Raw genomic sequence first — 21,145 nt, 5'->3', positions numbered from 1 at the left:
ACTTTGCGCGGTAAAAAGTGAACAGTCCAATAATTTTCTTCTACATAAAACGAATAATCTTCGATAAATAACATTTATTGCTAATATAAGAAACCGATCAGTGTAAAGAAATAAAGTAAGTTGAGTATTTGGAAGAAAACTAATCTGGGTACTCAGGAAATTCACTAAAAAAATATATGGACAAACAAGTAACCGAACCACAAGGTAGGCAAACTTCGAACGTTATTTTAAACCTAATTTTATTTTTTGAACCAGCTCTTTTAGTTTTTGTTTATTTTCATACTTGAAATAAAATGGTCCTTCGAGCCGAAAACATGTTTTTTTTAACAATGAATATGAGTGCATTTTTTCAACGAAAATGCAGGCATTCTAATATGAATTGAATTTCGTAATAAAAATGCAGAGTCTAAAATATTACGACCACTACATGATGTCCATAAACATGCATATCATTTGCAGCCTATTCAGGAGTTGCACCCGGGTGATGCTAAAAAAAAAGATTTGGTCAGTGGCTTTTAAACTTGATAGAAAAAATTCCTGACTTTTTATATAAGATTCTTAGGACGAATTAGTTCTCTTTTACCAGAGGTTGGATAAGAAATTACTATAATTTGTTATACTTGGGTTACCGAACACGTGATCGTTCTGCGTCGGAGGTGTGGCCTAGAGCCTCGAGAGGGTTCATGACTTGGGGTTTTATTTAATTTTATTAGTCGAGCGGCTTTAGATCGTTTGTGTTCATGTATTAGTATTATTTTCCATGAATATTTTTTATAAATTAGTTTAATATAGTATAAATACATTTACAATAAACTTTTTTATAAATAAAACTTGTCTGATATATTGGATTTTCCATCGATCAAAAAGAAAAACAAAAATGTTGTTTTTTTAAATAATGTTACCTAGGTAAAAAATAATTTTAATTTTTTACATAAATAAACATAATGTGTAAAAAATGTATTAAAATAAATGTAGTATTTGTTCCTTTTTTAAATAAGGAACAAATATATACTTATATTCAATCTATAAATTTAAATCTCACAGGCCTACCAGCGCAGCCCCTAACTTGTTATTCCTTCTTTCATTTTAAAACACATATTTAAAAAAAGATAAAAGCTACTTAAGTAATTCTCAAAACCAGATTACGATCATAAAATTATATTTTATAATGGCCGGGTTCATCAGAAAAAAGCGCTCCCTGAGCGCTCGATTGTTGCTCAGGTATTATAATTTTTATTGGTCCTTACTATTATGGGCAAAACTTCCAGCGCTTAGGTAGCGCTCGGTTCTGATGAATCTGGCCAATTACACCCTAAAAGTTTGACCTGGCACGATTACTTAAAAGGATTATCTATCCTTTTTTGGTAAACCCCAATATATTAACATAACTTTGCATAACAAAATACTTAAAAGGGATTATTATATCATTACCTGGCACAACCTCAAAATCGGTTTGGACCCATTTTACAGGCGACCGTATTATATTTAAAAAAAAAGCTGCTTACAAAGCAAAGCTGTACGGTAAAATAATATAAAATAAGTAGGCATAATTCTCCTCGTCTAAATCTGCCAAGGTTGCATCGATGGGCGGGCCTATATTTCGCGCACATCGTTTACTCCATCTGTTCGGTAATCCGACTATAGGCGCATCAGAATCAACGAAAAAATTTGACCATGATCATTTTTAAATGAATGTTTTGTAAATGTTGGGTTGGTCCACATATCCTAGCTGTAAGGTTAAGCTCGGAACTATTTATGGAGTTGATGAACAATACTCTAGAGGACTTTCTAGAGGAGGTTTTACCGATTAATTTAAGGCAAGTGAGTGAGGTATAACTGGACTGTGCGCTCTCGCATTTTTTAGTAGCTGTAAGACTGAATAATAACTATCGTCAACGATGGATTGGTCTGCTAGGGAGGAATGACATGAATAATAACTTGGTTAATGTTACTAGACCAGTGTTCTGACCATCCAGGTCACCTGATCTTTGGTAGACTACATTTGAAGCAATGTTATTATTATGTTTACTTGTAAACAATTCGTTAAACGAAAAAAAGTAAAGAGATGTTCGTTTTTCATCAATACTGTGCGAGATAATAATTTTTGCGTAAGAAGATGTATATAAATTAATTTATGCACACGTGTTACATTTTATTTAAATATGTGAAAATTTTTTTTAAACATTATTAAATTTAAAATAAAATATAATTAAAACTTTGACACCCTTTATCTGAGTAAGAAAGCATTTTTTCGAATATGCTTTATATTCCAAATTTTACAATAATTTAATTTTATAATAATTCTGTGGTGCTCTGTCTGTCTCTACAGTTTCCGCCAAAGTTGCCTCCGAAACTAAAGAATCCTATGTAATATCCCCATTTTTTTAGCCCTTATTAATAACGAAAAATCAATTTACGTTTTTATTCAAATGTTACTTTGATATTCCATAAAATATTATTGCATAGAACCATCATTGCGATAATTTAATTAAAGACTAATAAAAATATTGATAATGTTGCTATTTTTTTAAGCCAATGTAGCATATTAAAAACCCAACAATAAATAAAAGGAATTTAACAAAGACCAAATGAATAAAATTGTTATAGAATTCTATAACGAGTTGTACCTATACATCTAAGACCAGACTTAGCATTATACAAATTATAATATACATAGTGCAGTTGAAAGTGGATTATTCACAACAAATACCAGATATAGAGTCATATGAGATAGAGCAGGCAATAAAAGAAATGCAAAATAATAAAGCAGAATAGACGAAATGAAATATGCTAAAAGATGGCAAATTCTGAATGCTTACAGAAATCCAAAATTCCTCATGTTCATATTCATAATGTTATTTAGAAAGAATCGAATGTAAGGAAGGGTAAAGTCGAAGTCTATAGGATACTTATGAAGATTATCACTATCGTCTTATGCCAAAGCTTATCCACTTATTAATTAGTTGAGCAGACTGAATTTTGGAAGAGGATATTGCATGAGATTTGCATTATATGATATAATCTCCTTACAATTAGAACCCTTATAGAAAAAGCAAGAATATCAGATGAATCAATTTGCCTTTATTGACTATGAGTCATCATTTGATCCTGAATAACTGCAGAATCGACTCTCGGTATAGGCACCTACTACACTATACAGGGTGTTCCGTTGATCATGTTACAAACTTCTAGGGCAGATAGAAAACGTCAGAAGAAAAACAAAAGTTCATATAAACATGGGTCCGGAAAAGCTTCCTCAGGGAGCTAGAGCTCTTTGAAAATAACCTTTAAAAACTAGTTTTTTTTTAATAGCTCCGGAACTACCTTAGCTACCGCAACCAATTTTGGGAGGTAAATGATTGTTAGTACGTTTATTCTTTGAACCTACTAAATAAAAAAAATATTTACCAGGGGCTTCAGAATCAGGGGGGTATTTGGTAAATTTAGGCCCATTTCTTTAAGACTTTAATTTCTGCCCGTTTGGGCATTAGCTTATGATGTTCCTATGCTTTTTACATAAGAAAGGTGCTCTTAGTAAAAGTCGGTAAATATCACCGTTTTTGTGGAAATTGACTTAAACCAAACTAAGATACTGCACCTGAATTAATTATTTTAATAATAATAATAATGCTAATTTATTGCCACTGTCAGTATTTTTTAAATTTGTCACTGTCAGTATTTTTTACATGATATTAATTCCCTTTTTATTACGGTTAAGTAATGGAAGATTACACTTTTGCTGATACGCCGATATGCTTTTAATTTATCGGGAAGTTCGATGTAATGGTAGAGCTGCTTCTCGACTATATGAAGAGCGGTTTCCCGAAAGGCGAATCCCAGCTCAGCTCACACACTTTTTGAAAGGGTCAATCAACGGCTCAGCGAGACTGGCTCCGTTAAAATAAAACGCTAAGATAATGGCGCGCAAAGGAACATCCGAATCCCGGATTTTGAGGAAGAAGTGCTTCAGCGATTTGAAGATAACTCATCAGTAGCTGATGCGATGCATGTAAATCATGTTAGGGTATGGAACGTTGTTAAGGAACAGCTTCTTCGGCCCTACCACCTGCAAAAGGTGCAATCATTAGGACCCAATGATTTGATGCCCGGCGTGAATTTTTGCCAGTGGTTTCTTGACCGGTGAACAGAAGAACTTCAATTTCCAAAATATGTCCTTTTTACTGACGAGGCTTTATTTACAAAAGAAGGCATTTTTAATTCTAGGAATAATCATGTGTGGAGTGAGGAAAACCCTTATGGTATTCATTTTAGGAGCTATCAACATAAGTTTTCGGTCAATATGTGGGCCGGCATTATTGGAGAACGTTTAATTGGTCCAATTATGTTGCCTCCTCGTTTAACGGGAAATATTTATTTAAATTTTTTAAGAAATGTACTGCTAGAACTATTAGATGATCTGCCCCTAAATATACGACAGAACTTATGGCTACAACACGATGGAGCTCCAGCTCATTTTTCACTTATTGTGCGCGAGTTTATAAATGAAAATTTTGGAAGGCGCTGGATTGGCCGCGGAGGCCTTGTCACCTGGCCAGCGCGCTCACCAGATTTGACACCCTTAGATTTTTTTCTTTGGGGGCATATGAAAAGTCTCGTATATGAAACTCCAGTCGAGTTTCATATACGAGAAGACCTGGTGGCCAGAATTTCCGCAGCTGCTGAAGTAATCCAAACCACGCCTGATATTTTTAACCACGTCAACCTTAATATGGTGCGTAGATACAATAAATGTATGGATCGTGGCGGCCGGCATTTTGAGCAATTAATATTTTAAATTTATTTTTGTAATACCAATCTTTAATAAAATTTGTTTACGTTTCTAAAATTGTTAATTTGTTGGTTTTTTATTATTACACTTAAAATCATTTAAACATTTTATGCCTCAAGGTAATTAAAGTAACAGTTAATTGATTTAAGTACTAATTTAATAAAGTGGCTACCTTAACTTTTTTTAAACATTTATTTTTTATTTACGCCAGACTTTTTTTTAAATTGTTTATTAATAATAATAGGTAATTCATTTTTGTATCTCATAACTTGCTTTTCGTCAATTTTCACAAAAACGGTGATATTTACCATTTACCGACTTTTACTAAGAGCACCTTTTTTATGTAAAAAGCATAGGAACATCATAATCTAATGCCCAAACAGGCAGACATTAAAGTCTTAAAGAAATAGGCCTAAATTTACCAAATACCCTCCTGATTCTGAAGCCCCTGGTAAATATTTTTTTTATTTAGTAGGTTCAAAAGAATAAACGTACTAACAATAATTTACCTCCCAAAATTGGTTGCAATAGCTAAAGTAGTTCCGGAGCTATTAAAAAAAACTTGTTTTTAAAGGTTATTTAGAGAGAGAAAGAGTTCTAGCTCCCTGAGGAAGCTTTTCCGGACCCGCATGTTTATATGAACTTTTGTTTTTCTTTTGACGTTTTCTATCTGTTTGTTCCATCCCTAGAAGTTTGTAACATGATCAACGGAACACCCTGTATATATGAAAAGAGGAAATTGGACAAGATATTTATTATTCTTAGGCGCAAAGGATTGGAGCGGCCCAGCAGACAGCAAAAACTATTTTTCTAAGGAGGCAGGTACTATTAAGTGTATAAATGCATTATTACCAGCTTTACTTTTATAAATGAATGTAGATAAATAAATACTTGGTAAGCCTACACTGAACAAAATCAATAGGGTCAAGTCATACTAATAAAATCAATTTAATACGAGGCAGCTATCAATTTTGGTTCGAAAAACCTTTAAGAGTTTCTAATTATGAGCCTCTTTAAAGCTGATCTGACAAATATTGTTAAGCTTGTAGTATACATGAAATAGTAATAAATATAATAATAATTTAAAACCGATATGGTCGAAAAATTTGGATCAAGCAAGAAAGTATGAACAAGCAAACTAATTAACCTAGCTGAATAAAGCCTATAGCATTTTGTTTTTCCCAACAATAACATAATGCACCAGGTCAAAGGCAATTTTAACTTTAATGTAAATGACATCAGAGTATGAGATCTACAAACATGATGAGACAGCTCACTGAAAAAACCATGCTAACGATGGATATGGGAATTTTGATATGGTTGATACAAAATAATGTTAAATAATTTTGAAAAATAACAAGATAATCAGATAAAGAATCGATCAGAGTCTTTCATTGAATTGAATATTATAAGATATATACAGGGTGTTAATTTGAAAACTTTCCACCACGGATTTATCGAAAACCATGTTTAAAAAAAAAACGCCGAAATACGTCAAAAGGTTTGTCAAAGGGGAAAACTTTCTAACCTAAAATTACTTCACCCCCTTTAACTCTCTGCCACCCAGGGTCATCCCCTTAAAATTTTTAAATAGCAAGGGGTACGAATAATAGCTTGTTTAAAAGGTCTTTCAAAGTCTTTTATTTTGACGTTTGTTTTTTTTAAATCGGTCGATTCGTTTTCGAGAAAATTAGAAAAATCTTTGTTTATCTTAATTTGTTCAGATAGAAAACAAAAAATGAAAATGTCAATTTTTATTTCAATAAGTGTTTAAAATGTTGCCCGTTTTTGGCCAAACAATGATATAGGCGATGTTCAAATTCCTGACGGACATTTTTAAAAACATATTGCGGGATATCATGGCCGACAGCTGCCATGATATCCCGCAATATGATGCGTTGACGAAGTTCATCGAAACTTTCAGGTTGGGGAGTAAACACAATAGATTTCAAATGACACCATAGAAAAAAGTCTAACGGCATTATATCAGGAGATCTAGCAAGCCATTCTATAGACCCTCTTCGCCCTATCCATTTATCTGGAAACTCATCGTCTAGCCATTGCCGAACGGGAAGAACATAGTGAGGAGGAGCGCCGTCTTGCTGGAAATATATTTCAGCCTCATCAAGTATAGGGTTTCCATCATCATCGATTTGGTTTTCAGTGGATTCAGTGATAAGCGGATTGATTTTAGCGGTATTTTCCAACATATCCAAATAAATGTCTCCATTTAAATTTCTATTTATAAATAATGGCCCAATCACTTTATTTCCTAAAATGCCTGCCCATACATTAATTTTTTGAGGGTACTGAGTGTGCCCTTCTACAAATGCATGAGGATTTTCATTGCTCCAATATCTACAGTTATGCTTATTAACAAATCCATTTAGATAAAATGTGCATTCATCGCTGAAGCAGATATTCTTTACATGAATAGTTTTATCATTAATCGCTTCAGTCATTTTTTCACAAAACTCAACTCGCCTATCGAAATCGTCTTCGGTTAACTCTTGCAATATTTTCATTTTGAATGGATGAAATTTTTGAAGTTTGGTAACTGTGTGAACAGAGCCCAATGAAATACCAGTGGCAGCAACAATTTTGCGTAATGAAGTATTAGGATTTATTCCAAAATGACCCAAAACTTCAACTTGAGCGGCTTCATCCAAAATTCGCCGATGATCACGTTTTTTATTTGCAACAGATCCATTTTCAGTAAACTTAGTATAACAAGGTCCATAACATACCTATGCGAAATTATCTTCTCCGGATGTCTGGCGTTAAACGTGACGGCAGTTTGCCGAGCACATTGATTTTTGGCACCATAAATTAAAATAATTTCCACTCTTTCGGCTAGTGTGTAAACCATTTTGGAAGTAAAATCTTCAATTCAACAAATAAATTTTCACTAATCCAAGACTGTCACAAATGTAACTGACGGCAATATAAATTCTTTATTTTCTTTAGCAACTATAAATAACTAAGCAGGTATAATAATAAATACAGTTCGCCCAGGATATCTGTGTTAATGAAAAGAATGAGGAAAAAAATTCAGGTTGTTATTTAGTTTTTTCCACGTCTAATCTTCAAAATTGCTGTTTATGTTGGTAGTTTCCGCTTTAAATTATAAACGAATTGTAGATTTGGCAAACCCTAACGGGCAACATTTTGAACACTTATTGAAATAAAAACTGATATTTCCATGTTTTTGTTTTCTATCTGAACAAATTAAGATAAACAAAGATTTTTCTAATTTTCTCGAAAACGAATCGACCGATTTAAAAAAATCAAACATCAAAATAAAAGACTTCGAAAGACCTTTTAAACAAGCTATCACTGGATACCCCTTGCCATTTAAAATTTTTAAGGTGATGTCCCTGAGGGGCAGAGGGTGAAAGGGGGTGAAGTAATTTTAGGTTAGAAAGTTGTCGCCCTTGACAAACCTTTTGACGTATTTCGGCGTTTTTTTTTAAACAGTGGTTTTCGATAAATCCTTGGTGGGAAGTTTTCAAATGAACACCCTGTATATCACTATCTTTATACCGATATAATTAGCTATTTCTATAATTCAGGGTGGAAAGTATCCATGGCCCCGTGAAGCAGAAGCTAGAATTCTATACGCTTTTTACGGCGGATACGCAATAAGTCATGTACCATTCGGTTATATAGCTGACAGTTATGGAGCCCGACATGTCCTAGGCTCTTCCATGATCGCATCTGTCGTTTTAACAATAATCTTCCCAATATGTATTCAATATGGAGGTGAATGGACTGCCTTTGTTTTAAGATTTCTCATTGGAATTGCGCAGGTAAAATTAAAATTTTTAATCCCCCACAAAATTATCAATATTTGGCGTATGGCTAGAACATACTTATTTTTACACACTCTCGTTGTATGCTTACTATTTTTTCAGGGAGCAGTCTTACCAGCAATAGCATCAATGGTAAGCCGCTGGATTCCAGATTTCGAACGGCCCTTCTTGGGGTCTTTGGCTTATTCTGGTAGTAACTTGGGACCTATTTTGACCTACGCCTTTACAGGTAACTCCAAATTAGTTTCACAATTTTTTATTCATATTTTTTATACTTCTAGGTCTAATTATAGAAGGCACGAATGACTGGCGCAATGCTTTTTACGTATGGGCGGGAATCTCGGGTATTTACGTAATACTTCACTACTTATATATGTTTTCATTTCCCAATACTCACCCTTTCTTACTAAAAGAAGAGTTGACGTACCTTGAGGAAACAGTAGGTATAAAATGTTTAATTTAAAACATTTCTATATGTTCTCCTAGTGAGTTCTGAGCCACAAACGTTTTAATGGGATGTTTTAAGAATTAATTTAACTAAAACATTTCTAGTACATTTATGGGTGAATTATATCAATTAGTATAGTTGGCGCCAACGATAATCTATTTTCTTTTATCTTAGTGGCATAATTTGAACACTGAAGAATTTGTATATGCTATATGCCTAACATACCAATATTTACAAAAACCAACATTTTTATGGAACATAACTCATTGTATCTATAAAACTTATTTTAATAAGACTTTTTATAATGACCAATCTGCAAAAATTATTAACGAACTAATATTGAGCCTTTCCACGCTTATCTGGATGTACTATGGTAAAAAATTAGGGATTATGATAAATAGTAAAAAAATGCAAAAAGTATGTAAAGAAAAAAGAAAACTGAATTATATTAAAATAATTATATTCAACATTTAATTTTTATTTATTTTTTTTTGTTATTGGAATTGCATTTGGAAGGCAGGAATACGGAATCAATTTAAAGTAAAAATGACTTGGTCAATAATGGGGTAAACTATAAAAAAAATTTAAGGATCATTTTTAATGTAGAAACCTGGTCTTGATTATTATATACAATGCCTCTAAGTAATCGACTAGAATCTGTGCTTTCTTTGGTATTTCTGCCACTATCATTGGTTTTCTCTCTAAAACCTTTTCTCTTGCAATATTAAACATTGTCAAATGAGGTGAAAACTACCCGGTTATTACCAAAATTATAATACCTAACTCTTTTCTAGCTTTTTTCTATTTATATTAAGCTTTGAATTTATTAAATGTAATAACATCCCATTTCAAATCACCACTTAAAATCATGTTATAATAGTCTAATGGCTGCAAAATTGACATCCACGCTATATTCGGTGCATAAGTTTGGCCAACAGCAATGTATCTTAAGATGGCGAATTTTAAAGCTTTTCTTTTAAGCCTATATTTCTTTAGCTTTATTCAAAAATATAGCTGTCAACAAAATTCTGTTGTACTAAATCGTCGTTAAAGAAAAAGCAAGAAAGCAATATTCTTCACCACAAAAGTTGAAATATCTTTGTTCTTAAACGGGCTAGGTAAGAATTCCTCATGATCTTTATTTTTTAATTCATATTTTGACTAACAGTTTAATTTGCTATTTAAGACACCATTCTACTACAGATAGTAATTTTTGCTACTACAGATATTCCTCAAAAACATTCATATTAAGTTTATATTTCATGTTACTGAACATTGTTAATTTCACCAGACCGTGTTTTTAGGACCTATATAAATATTGTGGAATCAAATGAGTACAAACAATAGTTCTTTTTCCCTAAAAACTAGATATCAGATAAGGCAATTTTTTGATACCAGAAAAACTTCTTGTTCTCACATTAAGCGCAAAATCAACATTTTTTAATGAGCAGTTAATTCACCACACCCGTTTTTAATAACAAGAGCAAATTATCCCGGGAGAATAAGCTTATGCTTTACAAGCAGGCAATTATGACTACTAGAATGCGGGAGTAGGAACAACATAAAAACGCTGCGAAATTTCTAAAACAAAATATTAAGATACATTACAGCAGCACTTTTGAGAACATACCATTTTTTAAATTTCATTCTGTTAGGTTTATTGGTGGCGATATAGCTATCTCAATAATAAAAAATAGCATCAGCAAATCCATATAATAGTTCACTTTACTGTAGTAATAAACCAGTCTATAACATGTAATACATTTTCTAATAAGTTTTCAAAACTGCAAAGATAGTACCTCTGTTCAAGAATGAAGGCTCAATTATATCGTCGCATATCCCTAATACCAATATTGTCAAAAGTTTTGGCCGTTTTTAAAAAAAATAAAATTAAGAAACGCTCTGACCTTAATAAACTATTCGCCATAAACCAATTTGGATATCGGAAGAAGCAAGTCCACAACCTTAGCTATTAACCGCTTCACTAGTAATATCTTGTATTCATTTTTAGACCTCACAAAGGCATTTCACTGCTCATCTATACCATCCTCATAAAAAAATATATCTTTCTAGAATTTTCAAGATGAGCCATTCAGCTTCTTGACTTCTGATTGACATAAATATGTTCATTTCAACCGATGCAATTCCAAAAAATAATGTTTGAAATTTGGGATACCACAAAACTCTGTATTAGGCCCTACTTTGTTTCTCATTTTTATAAATGAGCGAGCTTACTCTCAAGGTAATTAAGTCAGCACTGTGTTATTTTCTGATGACACAACTTATTATATGAGCTATCACCCCTCAGAAATTGATAACAATAAAACCTCAAAAAAAATCTGTTTCATAGATTTTTAGCAAATCACTTATCTTTGAACATTTCAAAATCGCATAGTATTAACTTCAGTCTTTGAAATAACAATGAAATTGTACATGAATCATTATTGCCTGGACGTAATGGAAGCTGAGCGTATCTTTAGACAACTGTTCTTATTCAGGTAACTTCAAGAGATAACGGCATATTACTACTTTCATTCTATTTTAGCCTATGGTATTCTTCTAGGGTCATTCGTGTCCAATAATACATCCCTATAATCTCTGGTAGAGGATTCTCGAAATATGAATATTAATAGAATATTTTGTATAAATTTTTATATTTTAACCTTACTCTGTGTTGTCGTGCATCCTAAAAAGTACACGTCTTTTTGGCCTAGAAGAGGAGTTAAAACTAAACTGTTAATCTTGAGTCAATGTTAGACGTGACTTTTACAACACATAATACTTAAACAAAATATAATCCCGAATAAAAGGAACGTAAAATCCTCGGTTACAAATAGCTCATAACAAAAAATAACCTCAAAACGAACCATTTTCCGAGTGATTGCTTGAAGCGACGTTACGCGCAATCGCTGACGACTCGGCTACGACTCTATGGTTATACTAATGCGACCGTCCATAAATGGTGCAGTGCATAATACCGTGCAGTAGTTTTTGAAACCATACGAAATTAAAATAGAAAGAGAGGGAGTACAAAACATAAAGCAAGTTTATGCAGAATTTCTTCCATAACAGACGCGTCAATATGCCACAGTGATGTCTGTTATAACTTGTAGCTGATTCTAATCTACCGTACTGTCTACGTATATTATGAAGTCCCACGAAGGTCCACACAACGGTCTGATTTTTCTTTTGGGGTCAGTGCCCAAAATCTAGTCTTATCTTCGACCTACCTGGGTCGACTTTTTTCCTTTGATTTAACCCTTTTCAATCCATTCCTAAAAAAAATCCGTCCGCCCCTTACCTTCTCAGCATCCCGATTCCATCCTTAAACAACTAGATAGCTCGAGTGTGCATTTGGCAAGGATAACACCAGCGAGAACACTTTGAAATTAATAAACTTAGTATATGTATTCACTAAAAAAAAGTCAGAAAATGTACCTAATTCAACCCTGTAGTAGACGTAGATAATGCAAGAAGCGACAGGCAATCACAATAGCCCTTATCCTAAGGGCACTTTTCTTTGCTTACTTCCATTCTTGCGCTTTGTGGAATAAGCTGTAGTCGATTTTTTCTGTTTTTTCAAATTATGTAAGATAGGAAATTGTCAATTTTGCTATGACACTCTTCAAATATTGAATATTTAATATCGATTAAAAAAACTGCTCCTTAAGATTAAGAGTGCTTTATTTAATGCTTGCCATTAATAAATATATTATATCTATATCTTAAGACTACTTAGCTTCCTGAATTTTGTATTTTGTTTGTTTCTTCAATACTGGGAAATAAACATTCGACGTCTTTGTCTAGATTACTGTTTTTGCTCTAAATGTTACTATTTTTCTTTTGTATCTACGGAGCGAAGCTAGGATTTTCAGAAATTCAATTTTTGAAATCAGAATCCTGATGAATATACCACATCCTGAATATCGGCGCCTTAATTAAAGTCCTTTAACTGAAATTTTACAGAAGCGTAAAAAAAATACTATAAGAATTAAAATGTTTTACAAATCAATGCAAATATATTTTTTCAAATTGGTTTTAGATACTCTTACTCCGATTATAAAATTGATTTAGTGAAATCCTTCTTGCTTTATTTTTGAGTGTACGTCCATGTTACTTAAATTTTTTCCAAATTTTTTCAGAAAATAAAATCGGTTATACGTGTTTTACTTTTACTTGCTAAAGTAAAAAAAATATTAAACTTTTAATCTGTTTATTTTAATATTTTGACAAACGCTCCTTAAATGGAAATATAAATGCATACCAATACAAAAACAATATAAAATAAACATAAAAATTAATAATATTCAAAAGTTAAATTTTATTTTGATCCTTTTTGATCTGTAGGGTAAATTATCATATAATGTATGATATAGGGTAAGTGGAGGTGTTTTTCCTTTTTTTATTGGTAAGACGCGTTTAAATTTAGAAAAAATACTAATTACCTAAATAGGATCTGATGCATTTATTTTTACCTTTTGTATATGATACCATCACGACAATTATTCAAAATGTCTTCCTCCAACCTCAATACACCAATTTAAACGCCGCACATGATTTCGGCGGACTACACTAAAAATTTGATCCTCGTTTTGAATGATTTCAAATGCTGCTGTTATTCGTCCAATTAAGTCTAGCTCTGATTCTACTGGAGTTTCGTAGACGAAACACTTTACATGTCCCCACAAGAAAAAATCGAGCGACGTTAAATCGGGTGACCTAGGTGGCCAAGAAACTGCTCCACCTCTGAAAATTCAACGGTGCCCAAACCGCTGAGCCAAATACTCGCGTCCTTTTACAGCAAAGTGAGCCGGCGCTCCATCATGCTGAAACCACATTTGCTGTCTAACGTTTAGTGGAACATTTTCAAGTGGAGTTCTGGGAGAACTTCCTCCAAGAAACTCAGATAAATAGGTCCTGTTAACCGTTCCGGTAGAAGGTATGGCCCAATTAAATAATCATCAACAATGCCCGCCCATACGTTGTCAACGTATGGGCGTTGACCAACGATTCTGATGTTTTCTTGGAAAAATTGCATAAGGATTTTCTTCGTCCCAAACATGGCTATTCCTACTATTAAAAATGCCGTCTCTTGTGAAAGAAGCTTCATCGGTCCACAAAACATATCGTAAACAATTTGGTTGTGCAATGATGTGATCCAGAAGCCATCGATAAAATTGAACTCTAGGATGGTAATCGGCTGCAGTCATACCTTGAACTTTCTGGAAGTGGAAAGGATGGAGTTGTTGCTCGTGTAGTACCCGCCAGACAGAAGCGTTACTCTTATTGATATTCTTAGCGACGTCACGTGTGCTATTTGATGGTTTATCGGCAACTCGCTGAAGCACTTCTTCTTCTTCAAATTCGACCGTTCTTACGGTTCGAGCAACACCAGTATCATGCATCTTGGTCTTAAACATGCCTGTCTCAGCAAGCCGCCGATGAACGTCGCTGTCGTTCGGGATAACGTTCATGATACAACCGCGATGCTGCTCGTGCATTGCAGTTTGTTGCTCCGTATTCCAAAAGCATATCCGCCGATTGGTAAAGTTTTCCATTAGCAATAAATGTTTAAAAATTGTAAGCTATAAAATTTTTAAACATGACATTGAGAATTGACATTGATAAGGGTTGATTTTAAACAATTGTTGTTATAGTATTATGTACAAAAGGTAAAAATAAATGCAGCAGATCCTATTTAGGTAATTAATGTGTTTTATAAATTTTAACGCGTCTTAGGGCCGTAGTGGCGTAGTGACGCATTTCCGAACATGGGTTCCTATACTCAAATGGATTCTGTTGCACTGAACAACCCCAGAAGTTTGATCCCATAGTTCTGAAACACCTTGTATAAATTAGGGAGTTTGCTTACTGGGTAAGCTGTATCAATAAGTTACTTTTTAGACCAGCAGCTGAAGTTAAGTTCAGCAAAAGAGTGTTTAATCTGAAAATCTTTAAAGAAATCGTAGTCGAAGTAGTAGACTGTTTAGGGTTTAAGCTTTTGGCATGCTTTCATACAAATGCTAACATAATCTGCAGGCAGATTTACAATATTGGTATTTCGAATCTCTCTTTGTATAGTCGACTGTATTGAGTCTCCCTTCATTCATATGTAGCCTTTTTCTAGAATCTTTTGCTCAATATGTATATTTTAAATTATAGCAAGATTAAGTAGAGCATTCGCTAAAATTACATTTCTATTTTGAGATGTATAACCATCGCTGTAAATTATCAGCTTTTGCATGATAAATTATGAATTCACAGAGACAAGCATAGTCATTGACACTAACATCGCCTGCAGATTTGTTGCGAAATATAATCGTCGCTAGTTTTTAAATAAAAAAATGTAAAATTGTGAACTATAAGTTTTATTTAAAAATAAAGCAATGAGACATTTGACTTGGGTGATAACAAAACAGATTGGGAATCCGTGCAGTAGACTTTGTTGGTATATTCTTTGTCTGTAGATTTTTTATTTTCTAGCTTCACTGTTTTTTATCTGATGCAAATTAAATTCATTATGGCTAAATTTTCTGTTTTATGTGCCACTCATTTCCTCACATTCGGCCTTTTTTGGTTCCAAAAATAAAAGATTATTTTTTTTAAAACATGTTTAAACAAAACTTTTGGCAGAAGGATTGATTATTCTGGTTACACCAATTCTGGTAGAAGTGATGATTTTGAATGCCAATTTGGCCCCAGATATAATTTCGTCGATGAAGCCCGACAAAAATGGGATTCAATTTTTAGTAGTTTTTTAAACAAATCTCCTTCATATTTTTCTCCTTATTTTTACGAATCTTTATAATCTTTCTTTATTCTTTTTACGAGGCTCATGTTTCTCGACATTTTCTTTAATTTTCGACTTCTTAACCAGCCTAAAATCATATTTTCCTTAACGCAATGACTGTTTAATAACATCTTTTTTACACTCTTTTTTTTCCTCTCTTACTTTTTTTACCTCTCTATTTCTACTGCCCTATTTGCTTCTTTGTGTTGCTTTGAAATCCACTAAAAATGAACATGCACTTTCCTTTGATTCTGGCCTATCTCTGACTATAATCGCTTAAATATTATTTATCTTCGGAAGACATTCTGCATTCATGAAGTAATTTACTTTCCAGTGATGCTCTATAGTGGTATGGTTCTTTGTTTTCTGTGTCGGCACGTTTGATTATTTTGGCTTCCCTCTTTATATCGTATTTCCACTTTTTGTCAATAAATTTACGTCCGGCATACTCTTTTTTCCATTTCTCGTCTTTTTTTCCTTCTAAGAGCATTGTTTGAGTTGTTATCACTACTACTTATATCTGCAATATTTAACGTAGAAGTAAAGTCGGAATCATTTTATTTTGATGTTCTTGTAGTGTTTGAAATTTTTCATCTTTCTTAGTCTCGTATCCTATTAACCTAAACTATTCTTCTTGATGACTTTTATTGATTTCCACAATACTAGCTAATTCAAATTCAACATCCGTCGCATCTATTTGATGGAATCTTGATAATCCTGGTGACTCCTTCGACCGAAAATTCTTCATTCAGCTCCATAGTGCGACCTATCATATTGGTTCTTTAATTATCTATTTTATTCACATCATAAGCATTTTCTAAATTTATAACTTAAAAAGATCTTCGTAATTTTCTTCGTTGATAAAAAACACGATTATTAAATTGAGAATTAGCGTTCTGGCTTAAGCTACTGCTGCTTAATATGATATCCTTGGTACTTTCCGATTAATTTGCTTCTAGTTCAAATATTTGATTGGTAACTTTAGAAATATAATAATAATAGACTTGCTATAAAAATAATTATAAACAAATGTAAAAGAAATTTTAGCAAACGCCAAAGTTGAGCAAGCCTCCTATCTTAATACTAGAAAATAATCATTACTAGGAAAAATATGTAACTCTCTAAAGAAATATTTTTTTCAAAAAAAAACCATTCAGTTCAGTGTCGAATTAACATATGAAATTATCATAAATTAAACTAAGAAGCTATTTTTTGAGTAGAGGGAAAAAATATTTAATTACTTACTTACCCTCCATATTTTTGCACTTTCAACTCGTAAACTACAAGAAAGTATTAAAAAATTGCTAAAGGTATATTAAGTTACGGTGAAAGATATTATTGCATTTACATAATAGAAGAAGAAGAACAAGAAGAATAGGAAGTAGCACATTTTTTTGTAGTTACGGGATTTAACAAAAGTGTAGCAAATTTTCTTGCGCAATAGATAAAGACGTAAAATTGTGTGCCTTCGTTAGAGGTAAAGAATATGAAACTTGAAGTGTGTGAAGGTCACACGTATATTCCTCTAAAAAGAATTATAAAACAAATCAGCATTCTTTGATTAATTTATTTGTTTAAAATTTCTTCATCTGTTTATTATTTAGAGCTTGTATGCTGATTTTTGTATCCATTATCGTAAATTTATTGAATATTCCATTTTTTCAAAAAAATATTGCGGTTTTAAATCAGATAAAAGATTATCGTTAACGACAACTATTATAGTTTTATTAGATAGTGTTGCGTTTTAGTTGTAGCGCATAGGAAAAAAACCCCCTGGACAAAAATCTTGTTGTGCGTGCCAGTCTGGGCCAACATAGCCGGACACTCTGGACACAACTACATATTCTATATGATGGCGACATTTTTGCCAACGTACATGAAGGACATTTTGCGATTTAATATCACAGAGAACGGGATGCTTAGTGCCATCCCGTTTCTATGTCTCTGGATGGGCTCCTTGGGCATTGGAGCCCTCGCCAATTGTATTATTAATAAGGGCTGGATCAGTCGATATAACTTTGGACGGATATTTGGAACAATGGGTATGTAATTTTGTGATTTAATATGCTTATTTCGAATAAAATCTCGTAAAAAGGTATGAAAAAGATAAAACAATTTAAGTGATGAAAAGTTAGTTACGTAGTCAATAAAATAAGAAAGAGATCGGAAACTAAGGAATTGTCAAATGAGAAATCAATAAATGAATAATCAACATATATATACAGTGCATTCTCGATGAAAGGAACAAAATTCATTTAAAATTCAGGTGTTTTTTCCTTTTATTTTTTGGACACATCGATTAGAATTCTCACATGCGCGTTTTTCAATTTAAAAAAATTCTATATAGGGTGCCTCATGTAGAAACTATGGTGATATATTGTAAGTACTTTTTCTATAGCAAAACATATGCCTAAAGTCAATAGTTTGTTAGTTTGTCAAATATGAAGTAAGAGACAAACGAAACACATGAAATTAAAACATAAAAAATTATTCTAGAATTATTGCAATTCATGTTTAATTTGTTGTTTATTTGATTCAGTGCGTCCTTTGCAATGAAATTTTTGGTTGCAGGGTCTTTCAAGTAGAAACTATGTCGCCAAACTTGTTATTTTGCACAGTTTCCAATTTCAGAACCTTTTTAATAATAATAATAATAAAGTCTTTTTATTTAAATCCAAAAAAAAAAAACAAATACATACATACATACATACATAGTTAATCATACATAGAAAATAATGGCGAAGTCTAGCCTTAGGGCTACTCCTACTCAACCATTAAAAATAGATAGCATAAGAGAATAAAGATACAAAAAGGGGTATATTACCGGAATTAAATGCTCAAGTTCCTTGCACAGGTAAAGGGAAGGGGGCGTGCAGCAAACTCAGAATAAAAATACACAGATCATTGGTGCAATAAAACATAATTTTTCAACTTCAAGACTTTGATGAGATTGAACATATTTAGTTATATTTGCTTGAACTATTTGCTTTGAATTTATTAATATTTAGAATTTTAAAGTGGTTAGGAATATGGTTGTAGAGTTTAATAGCATTAAATGTAAATGACGTTTTAAATAGAGCAGTTTTAAATTTGGCCATATCAAGTGATTCTTTGTTTCTTAATTGAGTAATGATGAACTTTGTTTCTTGGAATAAGTCTACTCTTGAGTTTTTTTATAGAAGAGGGCTTAGAAGTGTCGGTGATAATTTTATGAACAAAATTGTCAAGATGAAAATTCCATCTGTTTGACATATTTAGCCAATTTGTTTCTGATATTTTATGCGATATATGTTCTCCCTTTTTAATGCCATATATAAACCTACAACAAGAGTTTTGCATTTTCTGAATTCTTTTAATTTTTAGCAAACAAGGCGTATATATAAAATCACAATAAGCATAATGACTAAGAACAAGAGACTCACAGAGTTTTTTAATTTAAAATTAAGTGAGTGTCTCTGAATAAGAAATAATTTTAGTGCCAAAAAGGCCTTTTTGTTCATCTGTTTGACATGTTCGCTAAAACGAAGAACTTCGTCCATATGTAAGCCTAAATTTCTCGCGGAAGCTACGAAAGGAAGTATGACCCTTCCTATAAGGTTAATATTAACATTGTTTTTGACAATAAGTAAAGTTGTAATAGAGTAATTATTGTTAATGTTGTTGTTAGTTGTAATTGTAACAAGTTAATTATGTTCATTAGACAGAGACCTAATGGTTTCTAAGTCGTGATTAACACGCTGTGTTGCATCAGCAAAGTTGGTGGCATTAAAGTTATATACCAGTTGCATATCGTCAGCAAAGGCGGTAGATGTACAGAAATTAGTAGAACGATATCAGCGGTGTATATTATAAAAAGCAAAGGAAATAAAATAGAGCCTTGAGGAACACCAGAATGAATACTTAGGGTTTGAGAAGAAGTTCCAATGTATGTTACTTTCTGAAATCTATTATTAAGAAAAGATGAGATAATATTTAAAGAAGCATCTGAGCACCCATAATAATGCAGTTTGGAACAGAAGAGTGCGTGGTCCAGGGTATCAAAAGCCTTAGAATAATCTAATAATATTAAAAGATTGGCCAGGCCTTTATCGTTAGACTCCAAAATATTATCAGTTACAGACACAAGCGCTGTTGCTGTATTTGACCCTTTTAAAAAGCCATATTGGTTTTCAGGTATTATGTGACTCTCGACTACAAAACTATATAATTGGTTGTATAAAATCTTTTCATAAATTTTAGATAGTACTGACAAGATGCTAATTATACGCAGATCAGACAAAGAACTCGGATTAGCAATTTTAGCTAGATGTTTACCGATAGCGGTCTTCCAAGAAAAATGAAAATATTGCCTTCGATACAATAATTAATTATGTGTAATATATAAGTGTAGACTAAAGGGCTGCATAGTTTTAACATAGAACCAGAAATATCATCGGTTCCTCGCGAATTGGTTTTTATTGCATAAATAGCATTACGAATTTTCTCAATAGTAGAAAGTGAAAAATTAAAATAAAAATTTTCATTTATTCTATTACTGTTATAAAAGTCGATTCTTTATTCTCCTTTAGTAGAAATATTTTGTAAGAACGATCCAAAAAAATTGTTAATGGAATCAGGGTTAGATAAATGTGGTGGTAAATTATAATTTTTGTTGGTCTTAGCATTCAGAATCTTCCACATTTTAGCTGGATTGTTTTGCGAATATAGATATTCAATATACTGTTTTTTTGATTCTCTGACCACCCTAACTAAGTAATTGTGGCACTGTTTATATCTTATACGATCATCGTTTGAGCGACTTTGTCTAAATTTGCGCAACGCTGCACTTCGTTTTTGTGCTGCGACTACCTCATTATTCATCCAGGGGGCTGTTTTTTTGAAACTCGAATATTTAGTGGAGCATGAATATCAAAAATGTTTAAATATTTCAATTAGAGTTGTATTAAATATTTCAATTTTTTTGTCAATATTATTAGTTTGAAGAATTTTAAACCAGCTGAGCAAGTCATGCTGAAAGGCTTCATAGTTAAAATTTCTATAACATCTATATGTGATAAATTTTGCTGGAGGTTTAGGAGATTTTAATTTATATTCGATAAAAACTCGACGAAACTATAATCGATCAATTTTTGATAATGGTTTGTAATGCATTTATGACTATAATTATCATATTGTCATTTCACGCGTATTTTTTTAGTAAAATGCATTTATCTGTTAAAGAAGAAATTGAAATACTCATGATTGGACTTTCTACAATTTGAACTAATCCCGGCTTCGAGATTTTGGCTCTCCTAACACATATTATA

The 21,145-nt window shown here is 32.4% G+C and overlaps 2 protein-coding genes across 3 annotated transcripts in view; one reads left to right on the top strand and one right to left on the bottom strand.

Annotated features, from left to right (window-relative positions):
- Positions 1 to 21,145, bottom strand: part of LOC126750267 (probable 3',5'-cyclic phosphodiesterase pde-5) — a 149,247-nt gene that overhangs the window by 23,644 nt on the left and 104,458 nt on the right. The window lies entirely within an intron of this gene.
- Positions 1 to 21,145, top strand: part of LOC126750272 (putative inorganic phosphate cotransporter) — a 30,091-nt gene that overhangs the window by 1,875 nt on the left and 7,071 nt on the right. Inside the window, exons 3-6 of the mRNA XM_050459841.1 lie at positions 8,362 to 8,598; positions 8,704 to 8,830; positions 8,883 to 9,044; positions 17,588 to 17,881. Of these exons, the coding sequence (XP_050315798.1) occupies positions 8,362 to 8,598; positions 8,704 to 8,830; positions 8,883 to 9,044; positions 17,588 to 17,881 (820 nt within the window). The remainder of the gene's footprint in view (positions 1 to 8,361; positions 8,599 to 8,703; positions 8,831 to 8,882; positions 9,045 to 17,587; positions 17,882 to 21,145) is intronic.

The sequence above is a fragment of the Anthonomus grandis genome, chromosome 2, assembly GCF_022605725.1.
Source record: "Anthonomus grandis grandis chromosome 2, icAntGran1.3, whole genome shotgun sequence".
In the NCBI taxonomy this organism is placed as follows: domain Eukaryota; kingdom Metazoa; phylum Arthropoda; class Insecta; order Coleoptera; family Curculionidae; genus Anthonomus; species Anthonomus grandis.
The sequence above is the reverse complement of the archived record's forward strand: the minus strand, read 5'-3'. Positions and strand labels throughout refer to the sequence as shown.